The sequence below is a fragment of the Ammospiza nelsoni genome, chromosome 12, assembly GCF_027579445.1.
Source record: "Ammospiza nelsoni isolate bAmmNel1 chromosome 12, bAmmNel1.pri, whole genome shotgun sequence".
Lineage (NCBI taxonomy): Eukaryota > Metazoa > Chordata > Aves > Passeriformes > Passerellidae > Ammospiza > Ammospiza nelsoni.
In genome coordinates this window covers 2,387,305-2,402,486 of record NC_080644.1, presented here as the reverse complement: position 1 = coordinate 2,402,486, position 15,182 = coordinate 2,387,305, and the positions used below count along the sequence as shown (strand labels likewise).

The following is a 15,182-nucleotide window of genomic DNA, read 5'->3' as shown; positions in this document are numbered from 1 at the left end:
CCTGTGTGCTGTCTCTCCATCCCTTGTCAATCCTCTCTCTCCATCTTTCCTGCAGCTCCTCCAGGCCCTGCAAGGCCACCCTGAGCTCACCCCAGAGCTTCTCCTGTGCAGGTGAGCAATGCCAGCTCTGCTCCATCCCTCTGCCCGTGCTGGAGCCTCCTCTGGGCCCTCCCCAGCAGCTCCAGCTCCTCCCAGGCGCCAGGGCTGGGCAGGGGAGCTCTCTCTGACCTGGGCACAGAGTCTCTGTCACCCCCGTGCCCGTGTTTGTGAGGATGTGAACCGGGAGAGAAAAACTCCAAACCCACTCGGAGCGCACCCAAATCCTCTCCCATTTTCCCTCGGCCAAAGCTGTGGCCCTGCAGGAGCTCGGAGGGGTCTGAGGTTGCAGCAAGGGCTGCAAGGCTTCCTGTGCTGGCCCTGGAGACGCAGCAACAACAACCAAACACAACAACAGCCCTGCTGAACTCACCCCCAGCTCCTCACAGGGGCTTTCCCCTGCAGGTGCAATAGCTGGGGCACAGGGATCGTCATTGCAGAGCATTTCCTGTCACAGCAACGCTGCCGAGTCCAGAGAGAAATAAAAAAACCATTTGTATTTTTATATCATTCAAGTATGATAATAAACATACTGCCAGGGTGGTAGGGGACTTATAAAGAGTTCGTAAATGATGTTGCAGAAATAATTTTGGTGTTTTATTACTCAGCTGAAGTTGACTGGGTGGGCTCTGGCCATGTCTACAGTGCTCACAGCAGAACAGGCAATCAGTTTGCCACCATTACATTGATTTATTGACAATCCACTCTAGAGAACTGGAAATATATGTAGAAATAGAAAATTCTTCTATACAGAGATGAAAAATACCCTGCCTCAGTTACTGATGACTCAGTGTGAAAAGTTGCCCCCTAATCTTTACGAGCCTTGATGGAAAATTTGGAGTGTAAAAAACATGACTCATTGAGCTCCTACTAAGCTTTCCCCCCACTACACTTTGTATTAAATTTCCAGGAGGCAGTTTGTTTACAGTAAACACTGAGATCATAATCCACAATGAAAATCCTAATTCCAGTCACTTATTAGACTTGCAGACAGCAGGACAGCAAGGCATTGACTTTGAATCAAGATTTCAGCATTCTCCAACCCTTACAGCTGCAGCAGGGCCTCTGATCTATAGAGAATTAATCTAGATGGAATGTGGATACAGGAATAAATGCAACAAACCTTATACACTGGGTCCTGTCTTTCAAAATAGGAACACAGAGTGTTTCAAAATGTTTTCTGGTTTGCTTGTAACAGAAAGAAATTCTGTCATGCAAGAGGGCACCAGGGCTGGCAGAGAAAGGATCTGTGTCTCTGATGTCACTGCAGCACAGCAGTAAGGTGCAACCTTGACGTTGTATCTTTATAATTTCACAAATGTGTTTATTTCCAGCACAATTCTGCTTTATCCAGCATCCTCAGCAGAAGATGTTTCTCCCAGTCAGTGGTTTTGTCACCATGAAAAGCACAGGGGGACATCAGGTACAGGAGCCTTCTGTCCCTTGAGATGAGGAACCCAAAAACTTCAGAGCCACAGAACTGAGGCTGGCAGAGACCTCTGAGTCCCAGCTGTGCCCCATCCCCACCTTGTGCCAGCCCAGAGCTCTGGGTGCCACCTCCAGGAGTTCCTGGGGCACCTCCAGGATGGGCACTGAACCCTCCCTGGGCAGTTCCAGTGCCTGACCCCCTTTCCATGGGGAAATTCCTGCTGTGCCCACCCTGAGCTGCCCTGAGGCCGTTCCCTCTGCTCCTGTCCCTGTCCCTGTCCCTGTCCCCTCCTGGCAGGGAATTGCAGAGAGGGAAAAGATCCCTGGGGATCCTCCTGTGCTCCAGGTGAGCCCCTCCCCACTCCCCAGGAATTCTCCATTCCCTCCCCACTCCCCAGGAATTCTCCATTCCCTCCCCACTCCTCAGGAATTCTCCATTCCCTCCCCAGCTCCATTCCCTGCCCTGGACAGCTCCAGCCCCTCAGTGTCTCTCTGGCCATGAAGAGCCAGAACTGGAGGGCTCTCATCGCTGCCACTCCAACATCACCAAGAATCCCACTGAATTCAAACACCAAACCCTTCCCTGCCCATAACCCAGCCCTACCTTTGCAGGTGTGCTGCTCCTGGGGATTTTATCCGTGGTTGTCATTGTGCACCTGGAGCAGCACGGAGAGCCAGAGGAACCAGAGGGATGGGGACCCTCGAGCCGTGCCCGTGTGGGGAACTCCCCTCAGCAAAGTCCATCTGACAGCTCTGCCCTAGCAGCACTCACAGCCTGCAGACAAGCTGCTCATGTGAGATAATATCTGAGACAGCAGAGATGAAAGGAGGGCAGAATAAAACCCAAGAAAAGCCCTTTTGGCGACTGAAGTAAGAAAGCGCCGTGTCAAGCGGGATTTTCCTTGGTCTCCCTGCAGCAGCTTGTCGCAGTTGAGCAGTGGGAAGTGTGAGCCCTCTGCCCGGGCTCCTGTTTCCTCTTTTGCAGCAGTGAGAGCAGGGCCGTGGCACACTGAGGAGCTGCACAGCCCTGATAAGGGCAGGATTCCACTGCAGCTCCTCCGGCTTTCCAGGCAGTCTCAGCTCTCACAGCATGAGGAGCAGGAGCATCAGCAATTCCTGGCACCTCCAGAGTCACACAGGAAAGGTGTTCCCAGAGTCAGGGAATGCTTTGGCTTGCAAGGGGCTCAGGGACCACCTCATTCCATGGGCAGGGACACCTTCCAGCAGAGCAGGCTGTCCCAAGCCCATCCAGCCTGGCCTTGCACACTGAATTTCACCCTGGGGTTTTCTCCCTCAACAGGATTAGTTGTTTTTCCCAGCCCTTCTTTCTCCAACAACCTCGTGGCCTTGAAAGGATGCCCAGGATATGGAAAGGCAGTGGGGTACCAATGGCAGGATGGTTTTGTGTTATAGAAGTGACTTTTTGCTCTTGCCCTGTGAGTTCAAGCCCCCAGAGCTACGGAAACTTGAGGTGAGAGCTCCCCCAGTTCACAGCCACAGCGATGCTTCAACACATAAACCACAAAAAGAGGGTGGTAAAAGCAGATTCCAAACACCAGTAACAAGTGCATGAATTACAGACAGGTGCTTTAGCAGAATTAAAAAGGTGGCACTCCAAAACTAAAAAAGCCACTGCTGCCACCCATCCCACATCACGCCTCAGTGACTGTGCCAGGACTTCCCTTTCCCTGCCCCCAGCTCTGCCTCTCCTGTTGCCCCACCAAAAAGGCACCAGCACCACCATCCCTCGGCACCACTGCCCCTGAAGGCTCAGAACACAGAGGCAGAGCAGGAGCAAAGAGGATCCAGCCTCAGAAATGTTCTGCATAGAGGGAGCTTTCAAGAGAAAATTAAATTTCATTATTTAAATAAAAGTCTCCCACATTCTACATCTCGAGTCTGTACCTGATTCAGGTGGAACACAACAAATGCATCATTCCCAAGTCCCCAAGCCCCAGCCTCCCATATTTGACCATTTCTCATTTGTTATACAGAAAACAAACACAATTCCCTCTTTATGTATCAAAGAGCTTTTTAAAAGGCAATCTTTATTTAAATACAGACAAAACCTGTACCCTCACCAGCCCTTGACAATTCCTCAGTGTCATAATGGAAGTTAATCCAGCAGCAAGAACCACCTCAATTTCACAACCCTCACCAAGGCAAGTGCTGAGCTCTGACCCAAGGAGCCTCCCAGCTGTGATGCCCAGGAGCTCTGCACGAGGAGGCCTCAAAAAACAAATTTAAGGCTCTGCTCAGGCAGATCTCTGGGAGAATAAGTAGAGAATTTTCCAACTTGGAGAAGTTTTAAGCACAGTTTCTCAACAATGGGCACTGGGTTTGTGACTAATTAAAAAAGAATGCCATTGAAGCGCTGTGTAAGACATAGATAAAGATTTCTCAGTCAAATGAAACAGTGACATTTCTGAGGTACACAAACAAAAATTCAGATGCACAGGTTTCTTTCTTTGAGAGGATATTAAAGGTCTCTAAGGCAAAATTATTTTCACTTGCAGCAGCACTGTCACATTTAATTGCAATGTGGATATTCCTTAAAACTATTAGGAATTCACTCTGAGGTCCCACTTGTTAAGATAAATTCAGAAGAGGATGAGATGAAGTCTGACTTTAACACGAGAACTAGAAGACCATTTCTTGAATTCATCTAAACAATTGAAAATCCTGTTTGAATTCTTATGGCACAACTCAGAACTGCAGGCCTACTCGGCCAAGAAACAAAAAACACAAAAGAATTCACCAAAACCCCAGACTGAAGGATACAAACCAGAGCTTTACAAATAATGAATTGTGGCTGAAGGCAGCTTAAGGCTTTGTTAAAGTTTCTACACCAAGTTCTGCCGCTCTTTGTGTGATCTCTTCTCTGCCAGAGTTCAGAGGGATTGCACAGACACAACACAGAGCAGAACCGGCTCCTTCTGAGCAGGACACAGTCCCATTATCACGTGTGTGATTCCAGGCAGGGGAACAAGCTTAGCCCTTCCTGCCAGGATCATTTCATCCTCCACCCACTCCTTCAGTACAATTAGAGACGACTTACAAAAATTAAACCACGCACGCTAATAAAAAAAATTAGCGTGGGGTGCAAAGTCTCAATATTTGCCATTTCCTGCCGGGCGTGACAGAATCCCAGCGGGCCAGCACCGCAGAGCCGCCTCAGTCCGTGGTGGATCTCCTGTACCAGAACCTGGCGCGGTAGTCGTCGCTGCAGGTCATGAAGCCGGGGTTGGTGGGCGAGTGCACGATGCAGCGCACGATGCTGTTGTGGCCCAGCGACAGCAGGTTCCTGCGCTCGGCCGTGCGCGAGTCCCAGCAGCACAGGCTGATGGTGCGCTCGTCGGGCAGCAGCACGTAGTCCTCCGTGTGGTTGAACACAGCCTGAGTCCTGTGCACCTGGCGCCCGCTCAGACCTGCACCTGAGCACACACGGCACAGCGCGGGTTAGGAGATTTCATACGTGTGTGTCATGGATGGATTCTATACACACACGGCACAGCGCGGGTTAGGAGATTTCATACATGTGTGTCATGGATGTATTTTATACACACACGGCACAGCGGGGATTAGGAGATTTCATACATGTGTGTCATGGATGTATTTTATACACACACAGCACAATGGGGGTTAGGAGATTTCATACATGTGTCATGGATGGATTCTATACACACACGGCACAGCGCGGGTTAGGAGATTTCATACATGTGTGTCATGGATGTATTTTATACACACACGGCACAGCAGGGGTTAGGAGATTTCATACGTGTGTGTCATGGATGTATTTTATACACACACGGCACAATGGGGGTTAGGAGATTTCATACATGTGTGTCATGGATGTATTTTATACACACACGGCACAGCGCGGGTTAGGAGATTTCATACATGTGTCATGGATGTATTTTATACACACACGGCACAGCAGGGGTTAGGAGATTTCATACGTGTGTGTCATGGATATATTTTATACACACACGGCACAATGGGGGTTAGGAGCTTTCATACATGTGTGTCATGGATGTATTTTATACACACACGGCACAGCGGGGTTAGGAGATTTCATACATGTGTGTCATGGATGGATTCTATACACACACGGCACAGCAGGGGTTAGGAGATTTCATACATGTGTCATGGATGTATTTTATACACACACGGCACAGCGCGGGTTAGGAGATTTCATACATGTGTGTCATGGATGGATTCTATACACACACAGCACAATGGGGGTTAGGAGATTTCATACATGTGTGTCATGGATGTATTTTATACACACACAGCACAATGGGGGTTAGGAGATTTCATACATGTGTGTCATGGATGTATTTTATACACACACAGCACAACAGGGGCGTTAGGAGTTTCCATACATTTGTGTCATGGATGTATTTTATACACACATGGCACAGCGGGGGTTAGGAGCTTTCATACATGTGTGTCATGGATGTATTTTATACACACACGGCACAATGGGGGTTAGGAGATTTCATACGTGTGTGTCATGGATGTATTTTATACACACACGGCACAGCGCGGGTTAGGAGATTTCATACATGTGTCATGGATGTATTTTATACACACACAGCACAATGGGGGTTAGGAGATTTCATACATTTGTGTCATGGATGTATTTTATACACACACGGCACAGCGGGGTTAGGAGATTTCATACATGTGTGTCATGGATGTATTTTATACACACACGGCACAGCGCGGGTTAGGAGATTTCATACATGTGTCATGGATGTATTTTATACACACACAGCACAACAGGGGCGTTAGGAGATTTCATACGTGTGTGTCATGGATGTATTTTATACACACACGGCACAGCGCGGGTTAGGAGTTTTCACACATGTGTGTCACAGACATGTTCTATACACACACAGCACAACAGGGGGGTTAGGAGTTTTCATAGCTATGTGTCACAGATGTATTTTATGAAAAATTCTTTCTCCTGAGAAGCTGAGAGGAGAAATTAATTCAGAAATGAAATATAAATAATGATTATCCACTGCTGTGGAATGCGACAGGTGCATCTTTGATTGGTCTCACGTGGTTGTTTTTAATTAATTGCCAATCACAGTCCAGCTGGCTCGGACTCTCTGAGAGTCACAAGATTTTATCATTCCTTTCTATTCCTTGCTAGCCTTCTGATGAAATCCTTTCTTCTATTCTTTTAGTAGAGTTTTAATACATCATTCTCCTTTAATATAATACATCATTCTCTTTTAATATAATATATATCATAAAATAATAAACCAGCCTTCTGAAACATGGAGTCAAGATTCTCATCTCTTCCCTCGTCCTGGGACCCCTATGAACACCACCACATCTGTGAGTCATTTTCCCTAAGCATCAATTTTCTATCAATTTTCTCTGCTGTTCAACCACTTCCACAAGCAACAGGTGGTGCAGTAACAAATATTCTTTGGTAGTTGTGTCACAGGACCAGAAAGATTTGGGTCCAGCCTGAGCCCCATCCCCACCTTGTCACCAGAGCACCGAGTGCCATCTCCAGGTGTTCCCTGGATACCTCCATACCTCCCTGGGCAGCCCCTGACCACCCTTTCCAGGGGGAAATTCCTCCTGCTATCCATGTATATATGCTAAAATTCCTAAGGGGACAGAAGGAATACCTTCTCCAGCTGTGCCATGTCCAATCCTTTACCTAGGAGTATTTCTGCCTGGTATTTCTGCATGAGGCTTTCAGCTGTGACCAAGGAGAGGAGAACCCAGAGAGCCTGACAATCCTTGAGGACCTTTCAGTGTGTTTCTCACACAGCACAGGGGCCATGCCCTCAGATAAAGAGTGTTTCCCACAGACCCTCCTGGGATCCTGCAGGTTTCCCGGGAAGGTGCTGCTCCCTGCTGGCTGCTCCCAGCAGAGCTGACTGCAAACAGGGACCTGCAAACCCCAAAAGATGACACACACCATTTCCATTTCCAGCATCTTTTGTGCTCCTACTGCTTAAGCACCTCAGTGCTTGACCCCAAAGCCTCTCACACAGCTGCTGTCACATGCAAAGCTTCCACAGCCTTCATCATTCCCTAAATCCTGCTGAGATCCAGGCATGGCACTGTCAGAGTACCTTGCACACAACTGCATCCCTGGGGAAAAATACACAAAAAAGGGAACAAACCAGCTGCAGGTACATTTCAGAGCACTGCCATGGCTACAGAGCCACAGAGTTAATGGTTAAATCAACTGCCCTGAAGTAGCCTCAGTGTTTCTTCTTATTTTTCCCCAATTCAGTGATAACTTCCCTCCAGAATAATGGAGTGAAAAATTATGTCAGAAAATTCTCCAAAATCTACTCAGACTGAAGTATTTGTACACTGATACAGAGAAGCTTCAAGCTTCTCTTCTGGAATTGGTCTAATGGAAATATTTTTAAAAATCCTGGGCAATTTATTCTCAAAGCAGCAGTTTCTCCATTGCCTTTAGGAATTATTATTTTCTGACAGTGTTTCCAGCCCTGCCACAGCTCAGCACCTGGAAAAGAAGGTGTCTGGAAGGTCACCTGCCACATACCTGTGTATTTCACCAGCGTCCGCCCAGTGGATATCTCCCAGAGCTTTGCCACAGAGTCTTTCCCACTGGACAAAATATACTTGGAATTTTTGGAAAAAATAGCAGAACAGACTTCAGCTCCATCGTGTGCCTTCTCAAAGGTGGTGATGCAGCGGTTGGAGACCCCATCCCAGAGTTTGATGCAGCCATCCTTGCTGCCTGTCACGTACATGTTGGCGCTGGCGTTGTAGTTGACGGAGCAGATGGCGTCCGTGTGCTGGTCCTGGGGGTTGCAGGACACGAAGCACTGGAAGGTGTTGATGTCGTACAGACGAAGGGTTGGGTGCTGGGTCCCCACCAGGATGAAATCCCCAGAAGGGTGGAAAGAAATGGAGCGTAACATCTCTGCTTCCTGTGGGGTTAGAAACACACGGCGAGGTGAGGAGGGGAAAAAGCTCAGCTGGAAGGGTTGGTGCTGGTAAAGTGCTAAAAAACCTTCTGGAATTATCAGCAGAAAATGGAAAATGTTTCCTGTGGGATTGAAATGACAGGCTGCTCCTGGCTGCACTGTTTCTGTCCTAGAGCAGCCTGCAGTGCCCCCTGATTTTAGGATATCACCCTCCCCAAGCCCAACACCTAATCCCAAATGCTCCTCCAAATCACAGATAACAGAACTGACTTCCAAGTCAATTCAGATTAGAGTTGGTCTAATGAATAAAAATCTGGCAGGTTCTGTTCTTAAATACAAGTGTCCATGATGCACAGTATCAAGACACAATCTCTGTAAGCTCTGCAAATGCTGTTCCTGTGTGCTCCTGCACCCCTGATCACCTGAGGCACAGCCCAGCCCACACCACCTCAGCACTCAGACATCTGAGCTGTGCCTGCTCTGAGCAGCGTCTCACCTGGATGTACTTGAAGGCTCTTTTGGCAGAAGGCTTTGAATAATCAAACAATTTAAGTGTGTAGTCCCTTGAGCCAGAAGCCAGGATCTGTTCTGTTGGGTGGAAAGCCAAACACGTCACCTCATCCACGTGATCGTACAGAGTCCGGATCACCGGGTGGTTCTCCATGTTCTGCTGGGCTGTCTCATTCATCATCACCTACAAACAACACTCAACATGTTGCTGCTCTTGGAAAATAAAGCAGCTTTCTGACAGGAAAAGTAGGTTTTAGGCTTGCCAGAGTGGCTGAACAGCAGCTCCTCTCTGACACAAGCAGGCACACAATCTGCTCCCTTGGTTATCTGAAGGCCCTTTATATGTCAACAAATAAGATCCTTGTGTCTTTATGAAGGTCAAAACAACTTGGCTCAAGGACAAACTACTTCAGTAGCAGACAACTGGTGCAAGAAAACATCACCTTCATAAACAGCCCAAAGCAAAACACTGACTGCTGGGAAGAATCAAGAGAAGCTGCACCAAACCTGCAGCTCTCTGCTGAGAATCTGGTGTGCTCTGTCCAAAAAGTCTCACTTTTCATTGCCACCTGATAACTGCCTTGGAGAAAGATAAAGCAAAGCAATGTGTGAAACAGTTCTGAAATACCCAGAGAAAACACAGGTGGCCAGGGGGGCTACAAGGCCACAGGTGGGTTTTACATGAACTGTGCTCAGACATTACAGCCACCATCAGCACCCAGCAGAAGCCACTCCTGGCTCAGCTCTCTCCCTGCTGCCAGGGGTGACACCATGTCCTTGCTCTGGTTCTTCCTCCTTCAAAGGGACTTTATGAGCAGCTGCTGAAGTAGGGAATATGCTGAGACAGGTATTTAGTCCAACCCACTGAGGCAGCCACAAGGTACAGATATGAAATGGAGAGAACTCCCAAAAATGATTACAATCCATTATCCCAATGGGCATAGCATGAATGGGATTCCAATTGATTACAATTCATTATCCCAATGGGCATGGCATGGATAGGATGCCAGAAGTGATTACAACCCATTATCCCAATGGACATGGCATGGACAGGATTTCAATTGATTACAACTCATTATTTCAATGGGCATGGCACGGACACAATTCCCAGCCTGGTACAAGCCCTCAGCTCGATGGGCATGGCATGAACACAATCCAATCATGGTACAAGCCCTCACCTCAATGGGCATGGCACACACACAGTTCCCAGCCTGGTACAACCCCTCCCATGGCACACACACAGTTCCCAGCCTGGTACAACCCCTCACCTCGATGGGCATGGCATGAACACAATTCCCAGCCTGGTACAACCCCTCACCTCGATGGGCATGGCACACACACAATTCCCAGCCTGGTACAAGCCCTCAGCTCGATGGGCATGGCATGAACACAATCCAATCATGGTACAAGCCCTCACCTCGATGGGCATGGCATGAACGCAATCCAATCATGGTACAAGCCCTCACCTCGATGGGCATGGCATGAACATAATTCCAATCATGGTACAAGCCCTCACCTCGATGGGCATGGCACACACACAATTCCCAGCCTGGTACAAGCCCTCACCTCGATGGGCACGGCATGAACACAGTTCCAATCATGGTACAAGCCCTCACCTCGATGGGCATGGCATGAACATAATTCCAATCATGGTACAAGCCCTCACCTCGATGGGCACGGCATGAACACAGTTCCAATCATGGTACAAACCCTCACCTCGATGGGCATGGCGCTCTTGGCCAGCATCCTCTCGGTGTCCAGGATCTTGATGGAGGCGTCGGCCGAGCCCGTGGCTATCAGCTGCCCGTCCCTGCTGTAGGTGGCCACGCGGCAGGGTCCCTTGTGGGATGTCACGTAGCAGGTCTCGTACTCAGAGGCCTCAGGGGACATGGTCTGCACGTCAGCATCGAACTCCAGGTCGATGCCGGTGCCCGGCGCCACGGTGTCTGAGCGGCCGATGGCGTACTGCACGGCGCTGTCATCGTTCTCCATGCCTGGGGACAGCAGGGTGGCACTCAGCACTGCTCCTCAGAGCCTGCCACGCTCCTGGGAAAGGCAGCCCTGGGGGGAGAGCTGAGCTGGCAGAGCGGGTTGGGTCCCACAGCTCTGGGGAGGAGGGAGGGACAGCTGGGCTGGAGCAGGCACAGCTCCTCACGAGCTCTGGGAGTGCCCCAGTGAGGACTGGGAAAGGCTGATCAATGGTCTGGGAATACCCCAGTGAGGACTGGGAAAGGCTGATCAATGGTCTGGGAATACCCCAGTGAGGACTGGGAAAGGCTGATCAATGGTCTGGGAATACCCCAGTGAGGACTGGGAAAGGCTGATCATTGGTCTGGGAATACCCCAGTGAGGACTGGGAAAGGCTGATCAATGGTCTGGAATACCCCAGTAAGGACTGGGAAAGGCTGATCAATGGTCTGGAATACCCCAGTGAGGACTGGGAAAGGCTGATCAATGCTCTGGGAATACCCCAGTGAGGACTGGGAAAGGCTGATCAATCAATGCTCTGGGGATTTATCAGATTGGGAAGTGCTGATAAATGCACTGACCATCAGTCACAGGCCTCTGGTCACAGAGGAGCAACAAGCTCCAACCCTTATTACGTGAGTTTTAAAGTATAAAACCCAAAGTATTTACTGATTCTTTTCCTATTTAATTACTCTGAAGCCAAACGATCCCTGCACTGCAAGGGAAAAGCTTGCTGGTGTCCAAGCCCACTTCCCAGACTTTTATCTTTATTTCCAGGATGCAGCTACAGACCAGAGTTCAGCACTGGAAGAGGCAACAGGGCAGATACAAGAGTTTTCAGCCCAGTGGTGATGTTTTTGCTTCTTTCATGTCTAGAATTTGCATTTCAAACAGACACAAAGCTTCACAGATTCATACCCTCAGAACTCAGCTAGTTCAGGCAGCAGAACCAGTTGAGTTACACATGGTGTCATGGCCAGAGCTCTTCCAGGATTTGGCCAGCTTGTTCCAAGAGCAGCTCAGGGGTTCCCCTGTTCTCCCCACACTGTGGCACTTCCAGAGGAAGCACAGGGAGAGAGCAGGTGACAGCCCTGCTGAGACCCCAGAGTGTGCAGCTGTTCCCTGGGGACTGATCTATAAAAGCCAGCAGAGATTGCCAATGGAAGGACTTGCTCCCTCTCCGACACTGTCAGGAACAGCCAGATTGGAATTATTTCTTTCTGAAGTCAGCAGAACTGTGAGGGTGTGATCTTCCCTCAGATCTGGGGGCTCAGTGACCCCATTCACTGGGATGTTTTGAGAAGACACCCAGAATCCTGAGTGTCCTTAGAGGAGTCCAAACAGATTTGGGCAGCACTCAGGGATCTGGTTTGTTGGTAATGAAACAGGAATGCCCTTCAAACCCCACAGAGGCCAAGGCTGTACCAGATGTACAAGTGCTGTGCTATTACCAGACACCACCTTTGCATCAAAGGTGTCTTTGCAGTGACACCAACCTCTTAATGCACTGGGGAATTAGAAACTAGACTTTCATGTCAGCTTTTGATTCCAGCTTACCTAACTTAATTAGGTGCAGCAGTTGTTCAGAGGGTGCACACACAGACTGTGGTTTGATCTCATTTATCAAGCCATTGGCAATGTTGATGTATCCATCATAGAGCAGCTGGCTAATTATCAGTTTGTAAAGTTGCTGGCGGTCTTTCAAACTGACTTTTGTCCTATACATTGTGAGCAGGGACTGCCTTGGGGGGGCCTGGAATGAAGAACAGAAATCACATACAAGAGAGTTGCATGAAACCACCAGAACCTTGGAACAAACCTCAGGGCAGGCACTAAATACTGCTGTGGTTTTGGTGGAGAGCAGAGATGGGGAGAGGACAGTGTGGAGAAAGAGGAGGGAAAAGGGAAAGAAAGAAGAGGAAAGGGTGAAGAAAAGGTGGGAGAAAGGGAAGGAAAAGGGAGCAGGGGGAGGAAGAAGCAGGAGGAAACGGAGGAAAAGACAGGGAAGAAGAGAGGAAAAAGAGAGAGGAGAAAAGGGAGAAAAATGAGACGAAAAGGGGGAGGTAAGAGGGAGGAAAAGAGGGGGGAAAGGGAAGAAAAAACCTGTTGCGCTTGTTTTCTGTGTCAATGCAAACCTGGCCCACACACCGAGGCGGGCCGTGCTGAGCGGAGCAGAGCCGGCAGCATGTGCCAGCGGAGCCGCCGGTGCTGCCGGCGGGCCCGGGCTCCGATGGATGGATGCACGGGGCGCGCAGGACAGCACAGCCCAGCACAGCCCAGCGCCGCGCCGGGCCCGCCGCCCGCCCCGCGCCCTCCCCGCCCTCCCGCTGGCGCGGAGGGGCCGCGGCCCCGCGCGGGCGGTGCCGGAGCCGCGGGCGGGCGGCCCCGGCGGTGCCGGTACGTACCGAGCCTTCCTTCTGCCGCCCGCGCTCTGCCCCTAAGATGGCGGCGGGAGCGCGGAGCGCATCGAGCGGCGGCGGCGGCAGCGGCGGGGGCGGCCGGGCTCGCAGGACGCTCCTCCGCGAAGGCTGCTGCATCGAGCGCCCGCACATCGATGGGAGGCGGCTCTTGGGGGGGGGCGACACAACGGGGCGGCGTCACGTGAGCGCCACACCCCCCGCGTCACGTGCGGGAGGCGGGAGCCCCCCGGGATGGGGGACGGGGGGGGAGACCGCGGGGACCCCGGTCCCGTTTTGGGGACCCCGACCCCGCTTTGGGGGCCTCGATCCCGTTTTGGGGACCCCCATCCTCAACCCCGCTCCAGGGACCCCGACGCCGCTTTGGGGACCCCCATCCCCAACCCCACTTTGAGGGGCCTCGATCCCCGTTCCCGCTCTGGGGGTCCCGATCCCCGACCCCGCTTTGTGGACCCCGACCCCGCTTTGTGGACCCCGATCCCTATTCCGCCCCCCTCGCCGCGATGGCGATCCCGGGGTCCTTCTCGCCGTTCCCCCTTCCGGGGGTCCTGGGGGCCCCTCTCGCCATTTCGCCCCTTCCGGGGGTCCCTTCTCTCCATTCCGGCCCCTGCGGGGGTCCCGCTCCCCATTCTCCTTTCCAGGGATCCCGGGGGTCGCTCTCCCCATTCGTCCCCTTCCGGGGATCCCGAGGGTCCATCCACGTTCCCCTTCCGGGGGCAGCGGGGCCCTGGCGGAGGCCGCAGAGCCGCGCTCGGGGCGGGACCGCGGGCGGGGGAGCGGCGCTGGCCCGGCCCCCAGCGGGCGCGGGGGGAGCCCGGGGCTTCTTTTGTGTCGCAGCCGCAAAGCTCCGGAGCGCCGCTTCCGCCAGACCCCGGATCCCAAACACGGCGACGTGAACGGGCTGGGAATGAAGCGGCTGGCGCTGCTGCCCGGCCCGGCCCCGTCCCCAGGCAAACCGTCCCCTCCCCGAGTGCTACTCACGTCAGCCTCGAGAAAGGGCAGCCGGAGCGGGCGCGGGTCGAGCAGCGGGGCTGCCATGCTCCCCATGCCCCGGGGCAGCTGTCGTCTGTCACACGCTGCAGCGACACGGCGACCCGACATCTTCTTTTTACCTATCCTGAACCACTTGTAAACACCAACACACACAACCAGGCTCTCCTTCGCTCTTGTTTTCAGCACCGCGGAGACACTGAAAAGTTCCCTTGGATCGCAGTTCTTCGCGAGCCCCGAGCGCCGGCTGGAGTTTCCTCGCTCCGCGGCGCCTCGCAGGGACCCGCGGGCTCCGGGCAGGCAGCGCCTCACGCCGCGCTCGCTGCGCTGCTCGCGGGCCGCGTTCGCTGACCGGCCGCGCTCCCGCTGTCCCGGCGTCCCCTCGGGAGCCGCGCGGCTCTGGGCGCTGCCGGGGGCTGCGGTGCGAGGGGTCCGGCCCGGGCGGTGCCTCGGCGCTTGGCGCTCGGCCCGCAGCGCTGGCGGCACGTGGCGCTGCCCGGGGCCGCTCGGCCGGGACGCACCGGGAGGCTCCGGCCCTGCTCGGCCCGTCCGGGGGGGCACCCACACAATGGCCCCGCTCGCGCTCGGCCCCACGCGCGGTGGCAGCAGCGCCGCTCCCCGGTCCGGCCCGGGGGTGGACAGGGGTGTCTCGGGGGGAGTCTGGCGGCAGCGGGACTGACCTGGCGGCGCTCCCGGGCGCGGAGCGGAGCGGAGGCGGCGGCGGCCACAGGTGGGAGCGCGGCGCGTTACGCGATTTGCGTAGCGGAAGCGGCAGCTCGGCCGGCGGGAAGTGCGCGGGCGGCGCGCGCCGGGGGGAGCGGCGCTACGCAAAGTG

General features: G+C 52.6%; 1 protein-coding gene across 1 annotated transcript; it reads right to left on the bottom strand.

The window, feature by feature from the left end:
- Nucleotides 1-3,538: 3,538 nt before the first annotated feature.
- On the bottom strand, nucleotides 3,539-14,564 carry CSTF1 (cleavage stimulation factor subunit 1). Its single transcript, XM_059480953.1, has 7 exons — nucleotides 14,339-14,564; nucleotides 13,346-13,507; nucleotides 12,498-12,693; nucleotides 10,689-10,966; nucleotides 8,959-9,156; nucleotides 8,075-8,465; nucleotides 3,539-4,958 (listed from the first exon to the last, which is right to left on the bottom strand). The coding sequence occupies exons 1-7, from the start codon at nucleotides 14,456-14,458 to the stop codon at nucleotides 4,699-4,701; spliced, it is 1,605 nt and encodes a 534-aa protein (XP_059336936.1). The 5' UTR covers nucleotides 14,459-14,564; the 3' UTR covers nucleotides 3,539-4,698.
- Nucleotides 14,565-15,182: the final 618 nt, after the last annotated feature.

Coding starts and splice junctions, on each gene's coding strand:
- CSTF1 (XM_059480953.1), bottom strand. CDS start 14,458: ATGTCGGGTCGCCGTGTCGCTGCAGCGTGTGACAGACGACAGCTGCCC. Junction 12,694..13,345: donor GGCGGCAGAAGGAAGGCTCG/GTACGTACCGGC, acceptor TCTTCATTCCAG/GCCCCCCCAAGGCAGTCCCT. Junction 10,967..12,497: donor GCTGCACCTAATTAAGTTAG/GTAAGCTGGAAT, acceptor TGCTGTCCCCAG/GCATGGAGAACGATGACAGC.